The sequence below is a fragment of the Trachypithecus francoisi genome, unplaced genomic scaffold (assembly GCF_009764315.1).
Source record: "Trachypithecus francoisi isolate TF-2019V2 unplaced genomic scaffold, Tfra_2.0 Lachesis_group20, whole genome shotgun sequence".
NCBI classification, from domain to species: Eukaryota; Metazoa; Chordata; class Mammalia; order Primates; family Cercopithecidae; genus Trachypithecus; species Trachypithecus francoisi.
In genome coordinates this window covers 68,824,299-68,837,840 of record NW_022681466.1, presented here as the reverse complement: position 1 = coordinate 68,837,840, position 13,542 = coordinate 68,824,299, and the positions used below count along the sequence as shown (strand labels likewise).

The 13,542-nt window shown below is 51.5% G+C and overlaps 1 protein-coding gene across 1 annotated transcript in view; it reads right to left on the bottom strand.

Moving 5' to 3' along the window:
• The window catches only part of TRPV1 (transient receptor potential cation channel subfamily V member 1), a 32,791-nt gene that overhangs the window by 1,167 nt on the left and 18,082 nt on the right, over positions 1-13,542 (bottom strand). Inside the window, exons 11-15 of the mRNA XM_033185091.1 lie at positions 10,388-10,553; positions 9,923-9,989; positions 5,706-6,028; positions 4,266-4,393; positions 3,673-3,788 (exon numbers count right to left, since the gene is read on the bottom strand). Coding sequence (XP_033040982.1) covers positions 3,673-3,788; positions 4,266-4,393; positions 5,706-6,028; positions 9,923-9,989; positions 10,388-10,553 — 800 coding nt within the window. The remainder of the gene's footprint in view (positions 1-3,672; positions 3,789-4,265; positions 4,394-5,705; positions 6,029-9,922; positions 9,990-10,387; positions 10,554-13,542) is intronic.

Genomic DNA, 13,542 nt, shown 5'->3' with positions numbered 1-13,542 from the left:
GTGGGAGGGAGAGGAGGTCTCCACAGAGCAACGCCGAGGCCTGTCCTGTGAGTGGCTCAACACCAGGGCAGCTCTGGGTGACAAGCACCAGCCAAAGAGGCAGGATTTGGGGTCCAGGCCCACTGCACTTCAGCCTGGGCGACAGAACGAGACTCCGTCTCAAAAAAAAGAAAAAGAAAAAAAATTATAAAGGTGCAATCAGGCAACCTCCAACCATCCCCCATCCCTGCCCCAATTAACATGGATGTGTACATCCCTGCCCCTGAGTCAAAGCCTTTCTAAATATCACAGTGAACGTGCAGTGTTGTAAACCGCCAACAATGCTTTGCAAGGTAATACAAATCAACTGCCAAGTGAAACAGCAAATCTTGTCAAAGATGTGGGATGTCACTAAATCAACAAGAGTGGCATTGAAAAACTACTCAAATCACACGCAAAGCTATCTTTGAATAGCTCTCTGGCAAAGATAGACCAGTTAACAATTGACAGGCCGGGCGCAGTGGCTCAAGCCTGTAATCCCAGCACTTTGGGAGGCCAAGACGGGTGGATCACGAGGTCAGGAGATCGAGACCATCCTGGCTAACACGGTGAAACCCCGTCTCTACTAAAAAATACAAAAAGCTAGCCGGGCGAAGTGGCGGCGCCTGTGGTCCCAGCTACTCAGGAGGCTGAGGCAGGAGAATGGCGTGAACCCGGGAGGCGGAGCTTGCAGTGAGCTGAGATCCGGCCACTGCACTCCAGCCCGGGCTACAGAGCGAGACTCCGTCTCAAAAAAAAAAAAAACAATTGACAAAGAGATCATCAAGAAGCATTATTATGGGATGCAGGGATTGCTTCTAAGTCAACTCACAGGAAAATCACATGATTGCAGGAGGCCTGTGGAAAAACCGATGGCGCCCTCGAGCAGTTTTCTAAAAATGAGCCTTTGATAAAATAGATTTTCGCTTCCAGCTATAATAGAGTATCTAGTACTGGGTTAGTCGTCCTGCTGCCAATGATCACAAAACTAGGCAACATACACACAGCAAGTGTTTTTCAGGGATAGGACATTAGGCAGAGTGAAAAATGGCAGTCCTTCAAATAACACCCACTTAGCGGCTAAAGATTTTTTTTTTTTTTTTTTTGAGACGGAGTCTCGCTCTGTCACCCAGGCTGGAGTACAGTGGCCGGATCTCAGCTCACTGCAAACTCCGCCTCCTGGGTTTACGCCATTCTCCTGCCTCAGCCTCCCGAGTAGCTGGGACTACAGGCGCCCACCACCTCACCTGGCTAGTTTTTTGTTTTTTTTTTAGTAGAGACAGGGTTTCACGGGGTTCACCAGGATGGTCTCGATCTCCTGACCTCGTGATCCGCCTGTCTCGGCCTCCCAAAGTGCTGGGATGACAGGCTTGAGCCACCGCGCCCAGCCAAGATTTTTAAAAATTAAAAATTAAAAAAAGGCCAGGCATGGTGGCTCATGCCTGTCATCCCAACACTTTGGGAGACCAAGGTGGGCAGATCACCTAAGGTCAGGAGTTCAAGACCAGCCTGACCAACATGGTGAAATCCTGTCTCTACTAAAAATATAAAAATTAGCCTGGTGTAGTGGCGGGTGCCTGTAACCCCAGCTACTCGGGAGGCTGAGGTGGGAGGATCACTGGAACCCAGAAGGCGGAGGTTGCAGTGAGCCAAGATCGTGCCACTGCACACCAGCCTGGGCAACAGAGCAAGACTCCATCTCATAAATAAATAAATAAATAACTGCAATTCCTAAGAGAAGTGAAAATCACAAGGGGAGCCCTATGATCTCCCTAACTTTCTGCCTGGGAACCATTTCCCCAACTACAACGCAGCGAGCTGCAGTCCAAGCAGAGCATGGAATTGTCTTTGAGTGAAAGAGGAAGAAATCAAGAACTGGGGTGGCTGAAGCAGCGAGAATCTGTGGATCTGAGCCCTGGAGAAGAGGAGGAAAGATTTATGGCGGTGGAAGCCCAGAAGTCTTTGGGGCAAGTGAGTTCCCCACCAGTCCTTGCTAAGAGCTGAGCTGTGCTAGTTCATGAGGGTGATTAGAGAGGGGTTCAGAGGATTTAAAGGATGTTAAGACGGTCTCTGGGCCTCTCAGACCCCCAGTACCACTCAACCTTTAACGTCTGTCTCATTTTCATAAAGATAGAAAACAGAATGGGGCCAAGGGGTTAGGGGCCAAAGGACAAGAGGTCAGGGAGCAGGGGACATAGAGTTATTACATGGGCACAGAGTTTCCGTTTGGGATGATTAAAATGTTCTGGAAAAAGACCAGGGCATGGTGGCTCACGCCTGTCATCCCAGCACTTTGGGAGGCCAAGGCAGGTGGATCACCTGAGGTTGGGAGACTATCCTGGCCAACATGGTGAAACCCTGTTTCTACTATAAAAATACAAAAATTAGCCAGGCGAGGTGGCACGCACCTGTAATCCCAGCTACTCGGGAGGCTGAGGCAGGAGAATCGCTTGAACCCGGGAGGCGGAGCTTGCAATGAGCCGCGATTGTGCCACTGCACTCCAGCCTGGGCGACAGAGTGAGACTCTGTCTCAAAAAAAAAAAAAATTCTGGAAATAGATAGTGGTGATAGTTGTACAATAATGTAAATGTACTTAATGACACTAAATTGTACACTTAAAAATGATTTAAATGGCAAGTTTTAGGAGATAAATATTTTACCACAGATTTTTACAATTAAATACAAAGTAATTCAAAAACAGTGTTCAGGGCTGTAATTGTAACTCAAAATTTGTCCACTATAAACCGTGCCTGCTTCATTTTTAAGTGTCCTCAATTAGACATTTATTTAATGTTTTCTATTAAATGTTTACCAGTAACTGTTAAACAGCTTCCTTTCTGGTAGTAATTTTCCTCGGGGTTTTTCTATTTTTTCTTTTTTTAAGACAGAGTCTCGCTCTGTCGCCCAGGCTGGAGTGCAGTGGTGCGATCTCGGCTCACTACAACCTCCGCCTCCCAGGTTCAACCAATTCTTCTGCTTCAGCCTCCTGAGTAGCTGGGATTACAGGTGCCCGCCACCATGCCTGGCTAATTTTTGTATTTTTTTGGTAGAGGTGGGGTTTCACCATGTTAGCCAGGCTAGTCTCGAACTCCTGACTTCAGGCAATCTGCCTGCCTCGGCCTCCCAAAGTGCTGGGATGACAGGCGTGAGCCACTGCGCCCGACCTCCTTGGAGTTTTTCTGCTCAAGGCATCCCTTTCCTCTTCTCACCCTCCCCTCTTCTCCACCTGCCCAGCTGTGTCCATGGGTGTGTTCCCGTCTGCCTGTTTGCGTCCGCACAGCCTCACAGAGCTATGACGCCGCATGCACACGTGTGGAGTGAGGAACAGGGCCGAGGAGGCGGGGCAGCCCACACAAGGAGGCGGGGCGGGGCTGGGCTGCATCCCCTGGGGCGCTGAGGACAGGTGCCTGGGCTGGAGATGCTGGCACAGCCGCTTGCACAGGCCCAGTGAGTCGTCAGTGGTGACAGCATGTGTGAGGCACTCAAGTCAGCCCATGACTATGCACACATGGCTGACGTCAGGAGCTGCTACAGTGCCCGGGTCCTGGGGGGATGAGGAGCCCGGCAAGGCGTGGGGAACCTGCAAAGCTCCCCCTGCCCAATGTCAGGCCACCAGCCAAGGAGGCGCCAAGCACCGGTCCCTCACGCCTCACCTCTGCTTGACCGCAGGGAGAAGCTCAGGGTGCGCTTGACGCCCTCACAGTTGCCCGGGTCTTCGTTGATGATGCCCACGTTGGTGTTCCAGGTGGTCCAGTTCACCTCGTCCACCCTGCAGGGTAAGGGGTCAAGGGAGCCTGAGAGCTCTGCCCAGCTTCCCAGGCCAAGGGCTCTGCCCACAGGCCAAGCCCAAGAAACGCACCCATCAGGATGGAGACACGGCGGGTCGGGGAGGGCAGAGAGGACTTGATTTCTGGACACCATCCCCACCGATGTGATCTCTGACCACACTCTGAGGCCCACGGACTTCACACATGGGATGCCAGGCTCTGACCCTGCTCACTAGAAGACCCCTTCTGGACACCTCGAATTTTCCAGAATTTACTGTCTGGGCCCCACCAGCTGAGATCGAAGATGGGTCTCCCGTGCACGCCCACAACGGAGCTCAGGACAGCCCCAATGCCCACAGCTGGTGTGGGGAGAGCCCCCGTGCTCATGACCAGCCCCTGGAGGCCCTGAGGCAGGCTCTGTGTCCACAGGGGAGCCCCGAGGCTCCCAAGCTCTGATTCAGGTGGAGCCTGGGCATTACCTGAAGCACCACCTGTAGTCGTCCTTGCCGTCAGGTGTGTATCCCACCTGCAGCAGCTTGCCTGAGCGGAAGGCCTTCCTCATGCACTTGAGGAAGCTCTTCTCTGTGTCCAGGATGGTGATGGCTCTCTGCAGGAAGACAACAAGGGCAGAGGAGCTGAGGGGCAGAAGGTGCATCCCAGGGCCTCCCTGGCAGCCAGTATCCACCTCCTCAGGGGCTCTCCCAGGCCCAGATGCCTCCAGGCTGGTTGTCCAGCGCCCTCCATGCTAGCTTGGTTTCGGTAGCCTGGCGGGGGCGCACTACGCAAGGGGCACAGCCCGGCCAGCCCAGACCTGTCCAGGTGCCACTGGTGCCTGCCGGGCCTGGGCAGGGCAGCCCCAGGAGTGATACGGAGTGTCCCAGACCCTGCCCTGAGGAGCTCACAAGGGGCAACATTGGGTAGGGGCTGAGAGCAGGGCCTCAGGGTGAGACTGCCTGGGCCAGGTCCTGGCTCTGCTGCTTCCTAGCCATGTGGCCTTGAGTACAGATTCCTAACTTCACTATGCCTCAGCGCCTTCATTCAAAAATGGAACAGTATAGCCAGGCGCGGTGGCTCACGCCTGTAATCTCAGCACTTTGGGAGGCCAAGGCAAGCGGATCATCTGAGGTCAGGAGTTCGAAACCAGCCTGGCCAACACGGTGAAACCCCATCTCGACTAAAAATACAAAAATTAGCTGGGTGTGGTGGCAGGCGCCTGCAATCCCAGTTACTAGGGAGGCTGAGGCAGGAGAATCGCTTGAACCCGGGAAGCAGAGGTTGCAGTGAGCCAAGATCGTGCCAATGCACTCCAGCCTAGGCAACAAGAGCGAAACTCCATTTCAGGAAAAAAAAAAAAAAAAAAAGGGAACAGTAATAGAATCCACTTCACAGGACTGTTGTGAGGATTAAATGAGATCAGGTAAGACAGACAGTTAGTACAGTCCTACACTCCCTATCATAGAGAAAGTGCTTCTTCATAAGAACGAAACTTATTATTAGTAGTTGGGGATGCAGATGTGGCCCACAGGGCTCAGCAATATAGCTGTCGGGGCCCTGCCTCATGAGAGCTGCTCCCCTGAGTCTGGCCTCTGGTGCCCACCTTACACCAGGCTCCTCTGAGGTGGATGGATATCCTGTGGGGCTAAGCCCTCCCCCTTCTTCCCTCCAGGACCACCCAGATCACAGCCAAGCACAGTGTCTATAAACACCAGCTACACTCATCTGCCCCTGAGCAAGTGCTGGCCGGGGGAACTTGCTGGAAGCCCACTGAGGGAGGTGCTGAGGCTGGATCCCTGGGCCTGGCCGGGCTTTCTGCCCCCTCCTCAAATCCTGCAGGGCTCATGTGCCCAGCGGGGTAAAGCAGCGGACAGAGAGGCCCACACCCCCCTGGCCGCTCACCACCCCCCACGCCACCCACCCACCTGCAGCTTCCAGATGTTCTTGCTCTCCTGTGCAATCTTGTTGACAGTCTCGCCCATGAGGGCGATGAGCATGTTGAGCAGGAGGATGTAGGTGAGAATGACATAGGCCAGCAGCAGGATGATAAAGACAGCCTTGAAGTCGTAGTTCTCGGTGAACTCCAGGTCGCCCATGCCGATGGTGAACTTGAACAGCTCCAGGCAGGTGGAGTACAGGCTGTTGTAGGAGCTATCGGGGGTCCTGCAGCCAGGCCCCCGCCACCTGTGCGAGGTGGACTCAGACGGCAGGGAGTCGTTCTTCCCGTCTTCAATCAGCGTCACCACCGCTATAGGGCACAGGGAGGGCGGGGTGCCACTGGATAGAAGTCAACACCCCAAGTCCTCTGACATACACCCTCCTGCTCAGTCTCCGATAGCTTTGTGAGAAGTTATTTTTAAAGCACTCCTTCTTTAACAAAAAATTTTCAAAGTATATTTTTAAGAACTTTATCATCATCTGCTAGAAAAGTAAATAAACATGTAAATCTCTATGTACAATGTGAATATAGCCAACTTTGCTCAGTGTACAACATGTCAGCTCTGGCTCCACACCTGCTTTGTCCCTCACACCCTGTCGGCCTGCATCCCTCAGAGGTCCATTTTGCAACCATGAGCACAGAGCAGCTCAGAGCAGAATGACCTCTCCCCACATTCTGCCTGCTTCTTTGGGAAGTGTGGCCGGCCCAGAGTCTGAGGGCCTCTGCAGCAGTTGTGCACTGTGGTTGCTGCTTATCAGTATCCACTAACCCCCCGGCCTAGTCCCTTCCTGTACCTACTGAAATGCAAGGCCTTCAGATCCAGGTGCCAGAGCCCACACCTATTAGGTCTCTCCTAGCCACAGCTGCCCATCCCTCCCAGCCAGAGATTCCAACACAAACCACAGGGTGGGGACAGGGAGGGTGCACCATGTGAACTAGCCAACTGTGGGACTCGGGTGAGCATCAGAGCAGAGTCCAGTGCTCAAAAAATGATGTGGAGGCCGGGCGCGGTGGCTCATGCCTGTAATCCCAGCACTTTGGGAGGCTGAGGTGGGTGGATCACCTGAGGTCAGGAGTTTGAGATCAGCCTGGCCAACACGGTGAAACTCCATCTCTACTAAAAACAAAAATTAGCCAGGGGTGGTGGCGGGCGCCTGTGATCCCAGCTACTCGGGAGGCAGAGGCAGGAGAATCGCTAAACCCAGGGGGTGGAGGTTGCAGATTGCACTGCTGCACTCCAGCCTGGGTGACAGAGCGAGACTTCATCTCAAAAAAAAAAAAATGATGTGGACATGTCAAAAGAGCACAGGAGCCAGCTGGAAGGGACTCCCTGTGACTAATCTCAGACAATTTGAGTATAAAATAAAAGAGGAGGCCGGGCGCGGTGGCTCAAGCCTGTAATCCCAGCACTTTGGGAGGCCAAGACGGGCGGATCATGAGGTCAGGAGATCGAGACCATCCTGGCTAACACGGTGAAACCCCGTCTCTACTAAAAAATACAAAAAACTAGCCGGGCGAGGTGGTGGGCACCTGTAGTCCCAGCTACTTGGGAGGCTGAGGCAGGAGAATGGCGTAAACCCGGGAGGCGGAGCTTGCAGTGAGCTGAGATCCGGCCACTGCACTCCAGCCTGGGCGACAGAGCGAGACTCCGTCTCAAAAAATAAAAATAAAAAAAATAAAATAAAAGAGGATAGTCAGGATCATAACCCATTTAACAAAGTGAGAATCCCTGAAAACAAAAGACTGCACGAGGCCATTCTGATACAAATAAACACGCAGAAGTGGGGAATGGAAAGCCCTTCTCCACAGTAGAACGCCACGTCAGAAATGCACAAGCAATGATGGAGTTAGAAGATCATCATGTCCGGGCACAGTGGCTCATACCTGTCATCCCAGCACTTCAGGAGGCCAAGGCAGGCGGATCACCTGAGGTCGGGAGTTCGAGACCAGCCCAAGCAACATAGCGAAACCCCATCAGTATTAAAAATATAAAAATTAGCCGGGCATGGTGATGGGCAAGTGTAATCCCAGCTACCTGGGAGGCTGAGGCAAGAAAATTGCTTGAATCTGGGAGGCAAAGGCTGTAGTGAGCCAAGATGGCACCACTGCATGCCAGCCTGGGTGACAGACAGAGACTCCTTCTCAAAAAAAAAAAAAAAAAGAAAATCATCATTTGGCCACCACGATAGGATGAAGTGATTCAGGTAAGACTCATTAAGGGATGCTGACACTCCTGGGTGAAAGTCTGATGAGAAACAGGCTAGTCACATAGTTTCAAAGCATCTCCTTGAAAAGTATCCATTACAAAGGTAAATATAGTAGCTTTACAGTGGAAAAGTCTGGCAGATCCACCAAAACCAACTCATCAAAGCTAACGTCACCAGAAGTGAGACAGACATCATGTGACTTCCAATGAAACACACAGCAGAAGACATACGTTGCTTCTTGATATTCTGGACAAAATTGCATGCCTGGCTATAATCATGAGGAAACATCAGACACACCCAAATCAGAAACATTGTCAAAACCACTAGTCTCTACTCATTACAAATTCTAAGGTTACAAATGACAAGGGATGACACAGGAACTGCCCCAGACTAAAGGAGACTAAGGCCAGGTGCGGTGGCTCACGTCTGTCATCCTAGCACTTTGGAGAGCCGAGGCGGGCAGATCACTTGAGGTCAGGAGCTCAAGACCAACATGGTGAAATCCTGTCTCTACTAAAAATACAAAAAAAAAAAAAAAAAAAAAAAAGCCAGGTGTGGTGGCAGGCACCTGTAATCCCAGCTACTCGGGAGGCTGAGGCACAAGAATCACTTGAACCCTGGAAGTGGAGGTTGTAGTGAGCCAAGATGGTGCCACTGTACTCCAGCCTGGGCAACAGCATGAGACTCTGTCTCAAAAAACAATTAATGGCCAGGCGCAGTGGCTCACGCCTGTAATCCCAGCACTTTGGGAGGCCGAGGTGGGTGGATCACCTGAGGTCAGGAGTTTGAGACCAGCCTGGCCAATATGGTAAAACTCCGTCTCTATTAAAAATATAAAAACTAGCCAGGCATGGTGGTGGGCGCCTGTAATCCCCGCTACTTGGGAGGCTGAGGCAGGAGAATTGCTTGAACCCAGGAGACGGAGGTTGCAGTGAGCCAACACAGTGCCACTGCATTCCAGCCTCGGCAACAGAGACTCCGTCTTAAATAATAATAATAATAATAAATTAATTATTAAAGGAGACCAAAGAAGCATGACAATGGAAGGTAATACATGATCTCGGATTCTCATTTTCTGATAAAGACATTATTAGGACAATTGGTGAAATTCAAATAAGGGTTAGTTAACAGTGTGGGTCAATGTTACCTTCTTGATTGTGATCATTGAACTGTGTTTATGTAAAATAACGTTCTTTTAGAAATACACACTGAAGTATTTCACGGTAAAGGGCTGATCATACCTGCAACTTACTCTCAGTTTTTTTCACACATGGCATACGTGTTCATGTTTGTGTGTGAGCATGTGTATGGGGTAGAGAAAGTGGTAACATAAAATGTGGTAATTTGGAGGGAATCTGGGTCAAGAGTGTAGAGAAGTTATTGGTTCTATTCTTGCAACTTGTCTGAAGTCTGAAATAATGTCAAAATTAAAAGTTGAAGGGCCGGGCATGGTGGCTCACACCTGTAATCCCAGCACTTTGGGAGGCCGAGGCGGGTGGATCACAAGGTCAGGAGTTCGCAACCAGCCTCAGCAACATGGTGGAAACCCCGTCTCTACTAAAATACAAAAAATTAGCCAGGCATGGCATTGTACACCTGTAGTCCCAGCTACTCGGGAGGCTGAGGTAGGAGAATTGCTTGAACCTGGGAGACAGAGGTTGCAGCGAGCCGAGTTTGCGCCACTGCACTCCAGCCTTGGTGACATAGTGAGACTCCGTCTCAAAAAAAAAAAAAAAAAAAAGTTGAAAAACCAACTGAGTCAAAATGCTATGCCACAGCCACAGCACTTCCAGCCTGGAACATTCTTAAAGCACTTTATATATCATGTGGCCAAGTTCTGGGGCTCACTTCAGTGTGTCCTCTGTCCACCCTCTCTGTCACTTGCAGACATGCACCTGCCTACCAGGTGCCTTCTCATTCAGCTCCTGGCAGAGTCTTCAGGAGGTTCAGGCAAGCAGGACACCTGCCCTTCCCCATCCCTGACCAAGCTAATTACCTGTGGAAAACCCGAACAAGAAGACGACATAGACGAACATGAAACGACACAGGTCTCTCAGGATCATCTGTAGGAGACAGCAGGCTCATTAGAGCCGAGGCCAGGTCCGAGGAGCTGAGGGAAGGACCAGGCCGCACCGGCCTGGGGCTGCATCTTGACAACAGCAGGAGGGTTTGCTTTGCTGGTTCTCAGCTCCGGGGTCATGAGGGAGTCACCCACCCTCCCCCCAAAGCCTTTGTTCTGGTCGGGACGCCTGGTGTGCAGAGGGGTCCAGTTTCAGGGGATCCCCCCTACACACACCTGGGTCAGGGCTAGATTGCTTGATTCTTGGAAAATGGGCTGGGAGCTAAACCAGCCCCTTCCCAGGCAAGACAGAGAGGATGGGCGGAGTTCCTGGGACAGCATCTCACCCGCCCACGAGGTGAGCGGGCTCTGAGGAGACCCACTGGGGCCCAGGGCACCCACCTTCTCTATCATGACAGCGTAGATGCCCATCTGCTGGAAGCCACGTGTGTAGTAGAGCATGTTGGTCCAGCCCAAGGCCAGAGAGAACACCATGGAGGCCACGTACTCCTTGAGGTGGCTGAAGTACAGCACCACGGTGGCCAGCATGAACAGTGACTGCAGAAAGCTGAGGGCGGAGGGGCAGAAAGCTCCGTCTACAGGAACCAGGGAGGCCTGGCGCCCCCCGAACAAAAGGCCGCAGGCTGCTCAGAGGACCAGACTGCAGGTCATGATAGGAACTAGGGCTGGGCTGTCCTGCTTCCTTCAGCCCAGTCGTTCTCCATGCAAGCAGCATCATCCCCAAGGAGCAGAAAGTGGCTTGGTGAGGAGCTGTGCAAAGTCTCACTCTTTTTATGTATAAAGCACAGATATAAATATAGTACATAAAGGCCAGGCGCAGTGGCTCATGCCTGTAATCCCAGCACTTTGGGAGGCTGCGACATGGGGAGCATGAGGTCAAGAGTTTGAGGCCAGCCTGACCAACATAGTGAAACCCCACCTCTACTAAAAATGAAAAAAAAAAAAAAATTAGCCAGGCATGGTGGCGTGTGCCTGTAATCCCAGCTACTCAGGAGGCTGAGCCAAGATCGTGCCACTGCACTCCAGCCTGGGAGACAGAGTGAGACTCTGTCAAGAAAGAAAGAAGAGAGAAAGAGAGAGAGAGAGAAATAAAGGAGGGAAGGAGGGAGGGAGGGAGGAGGGAGGGAGGAGGGAGGGAGGGAGGGAGGGAGGAGGGAGGGAGGAAGGAAGGAAGGAAGGAGGAAGGAAGGAAGGAAGGAAGGAAGGAAGGAAGGAAGGAAGGAAGGAAGGACATAAAAGGATATATAGTGGCCAGGCGTGGTGGCTTACACCTGTAATCCCAGCACTTTGAGAGGTTGAGACGGGCAGATCACTTGAGGTCAGGAATTCGAGACCAGCCTGGCTAACACAGTGAAACCCCGTCTCTACTAAAAATACAAAAATTAGCTGGGCAAGGTGTACACCTCTAATCCCAGCTACTGGGGACGCTGAGATAGGAGAATCACAATACTATGTAGAACACTGTTTCTATTTGCAGGTAAATCAGTGTGTGCTAAACCTACAGACCTTGCCTCTTGAGTTTGCCTTTCAGGCTAACGTATAGGTACCTCAAGATTAGGGGGAAAACAGGAAAATAACCCACTCTACCAAAAAGGTGCCTGCACTCCTATGTTTATCAAAGCACTCTTCACACAATAGCAAAGCATGGAATCAATCCAGGTGCCCATCCATGGTAGACTGGATAATCAAAATGTGGTATGTATATACCATGGAATACTATGCAGCCATAAAAAAGAATGAGATCATGTCCTTTGCAGCAACATGGATGCAGCTGGAGGCCATTATCCTAAGCAAATTAACACAGAAACAGAAAACCAAACCCCACGTGTCCTCACTTATATGTGGAGCAAAACACTGGGTGCCCACAGGCACAAAGACGGGAACAGTAAACACTGAGGATTCCAAAAGCGGGGCAGCCGGGAGGGGGACCAGGGTTGAAGAACTACCTATCAGGTACTATGTTCACTACTTGGGTGACCAGATCATTAAACCCCCAGACCTCAGCATCATACACTATACCTACCTAATAAACCTGCACATGTACCCCCAAATCTAAATTCTTTTAAAAAATTAAAATACAAGAGCCGGGCGCGGTGGCTCACGCCTGTAATCCCAGCACTTTGGGAGGCCAAGGCGGGCAGATCACGAGGTCAGGAGATCGAGACCATCCTGGCTAACACGGTGAAACCTCGTCTCTACTAAAAAATACAAAAAATTAGCCGGGCGCAGTGGCGGGCGCCTATAGTCCCAGCTACTCGGGAGGCTGAGGCAGGAGAATGGCGTGAACCTGGGAGGTGGAGCTGGCAGTGAGCCAAGATCGCGCCACTGTACTCCAGCCTGGGCGACAGAGCTAGACTCTGTCTCAAAAAAAAAAAAAAATTAAAATACAAAAGTGTACCTTTCATGATCATGTAAAATAAAGCTGATTCTAGTTTTACTTGCCAAAAAAAAAAAAAAAAAAAATGGGGTGAAAGGGTGGGGTTTGTGAGTCCTACGGACAAGCTAGCTGCACAAGATTCAAAATCATTCCTTGCTCTTCCAGGAAGGAAGAGTCAGGACGGGGCTGTGAGCGCAGATCCCATTCCGGAAGGTCCTCGGCACATACTGGGGCTTGAGGCTCTGGCTTACTTTCTGAAGGAAGGAGGTTCCCTGCCACTTCCGCACTGTTCCATTAATTTATTTAGAGATGGTATCTCGCTCTGTTACCTAGGCCGGAGTGCAATGGCACGATCTTGGCTCACTGCAACCTCTGTCTCCCGAGTTCAAGCAATTCTCCCACCTCAGCCTCCTGAGTAGCTGGGATTACAGGTGCGTACCACCACGCCCAGCTCATTTTTGTATTTTTAGTAGAGACGGGCTTTCACCATGTTGGCCAGGCTGGTCTTGAACTCCTGACCTCAAGTGATCTGCCCTCCTCAGCCTCCCAAAGTGCTGGGATGACAGGCATGAGCCACCGTGCCCGGCTATCCACACTGTTCTATAACTGTGCTTTCACTCATCTGCCTCCTCCTAAAGCAGTGGTTCTCAACCAGGAGTGATTCTGGCACCACCCCCGAAACAAGTGAGGGGCCTTTGGCTGTATCTGGAGATGTTCTTGATTGTCAAGACTGGGGGTTGGGGAAGAGCTCCAGGCATCTGCGAGTAGAGACCGGTGATGCTGCTAAATATTCTACAATGCACGGGACAGTCCCACCCCCCACCACAACTAAACACTATCCAGTCCAAAGAAGCAACAGTGCCAAGGTTGCAGAACCCCCTGTTAAAGACAGGAAACTCCCTAAAGGCGGGCACCATGTCTGTTTCATCCAGTATTCCAGGGCCAACCCCGTGAACGGCCGATGGATGGACAATGAGTGGGAAGGTGAACCAGGGCACATGTCACTTGGACTGTAAGCCAGGGCACGGTTGCTCCATCCCTGGCCCCTGGCACAGAGCAGGCCCTCAGTATTCATTCATGCCCCAAGTATGTATTGAGTGCCTTCCGTCCCTCCCTCAGCATGTTCACTGAGGTCCCACTATGTGGTCCCAGGCCCGGC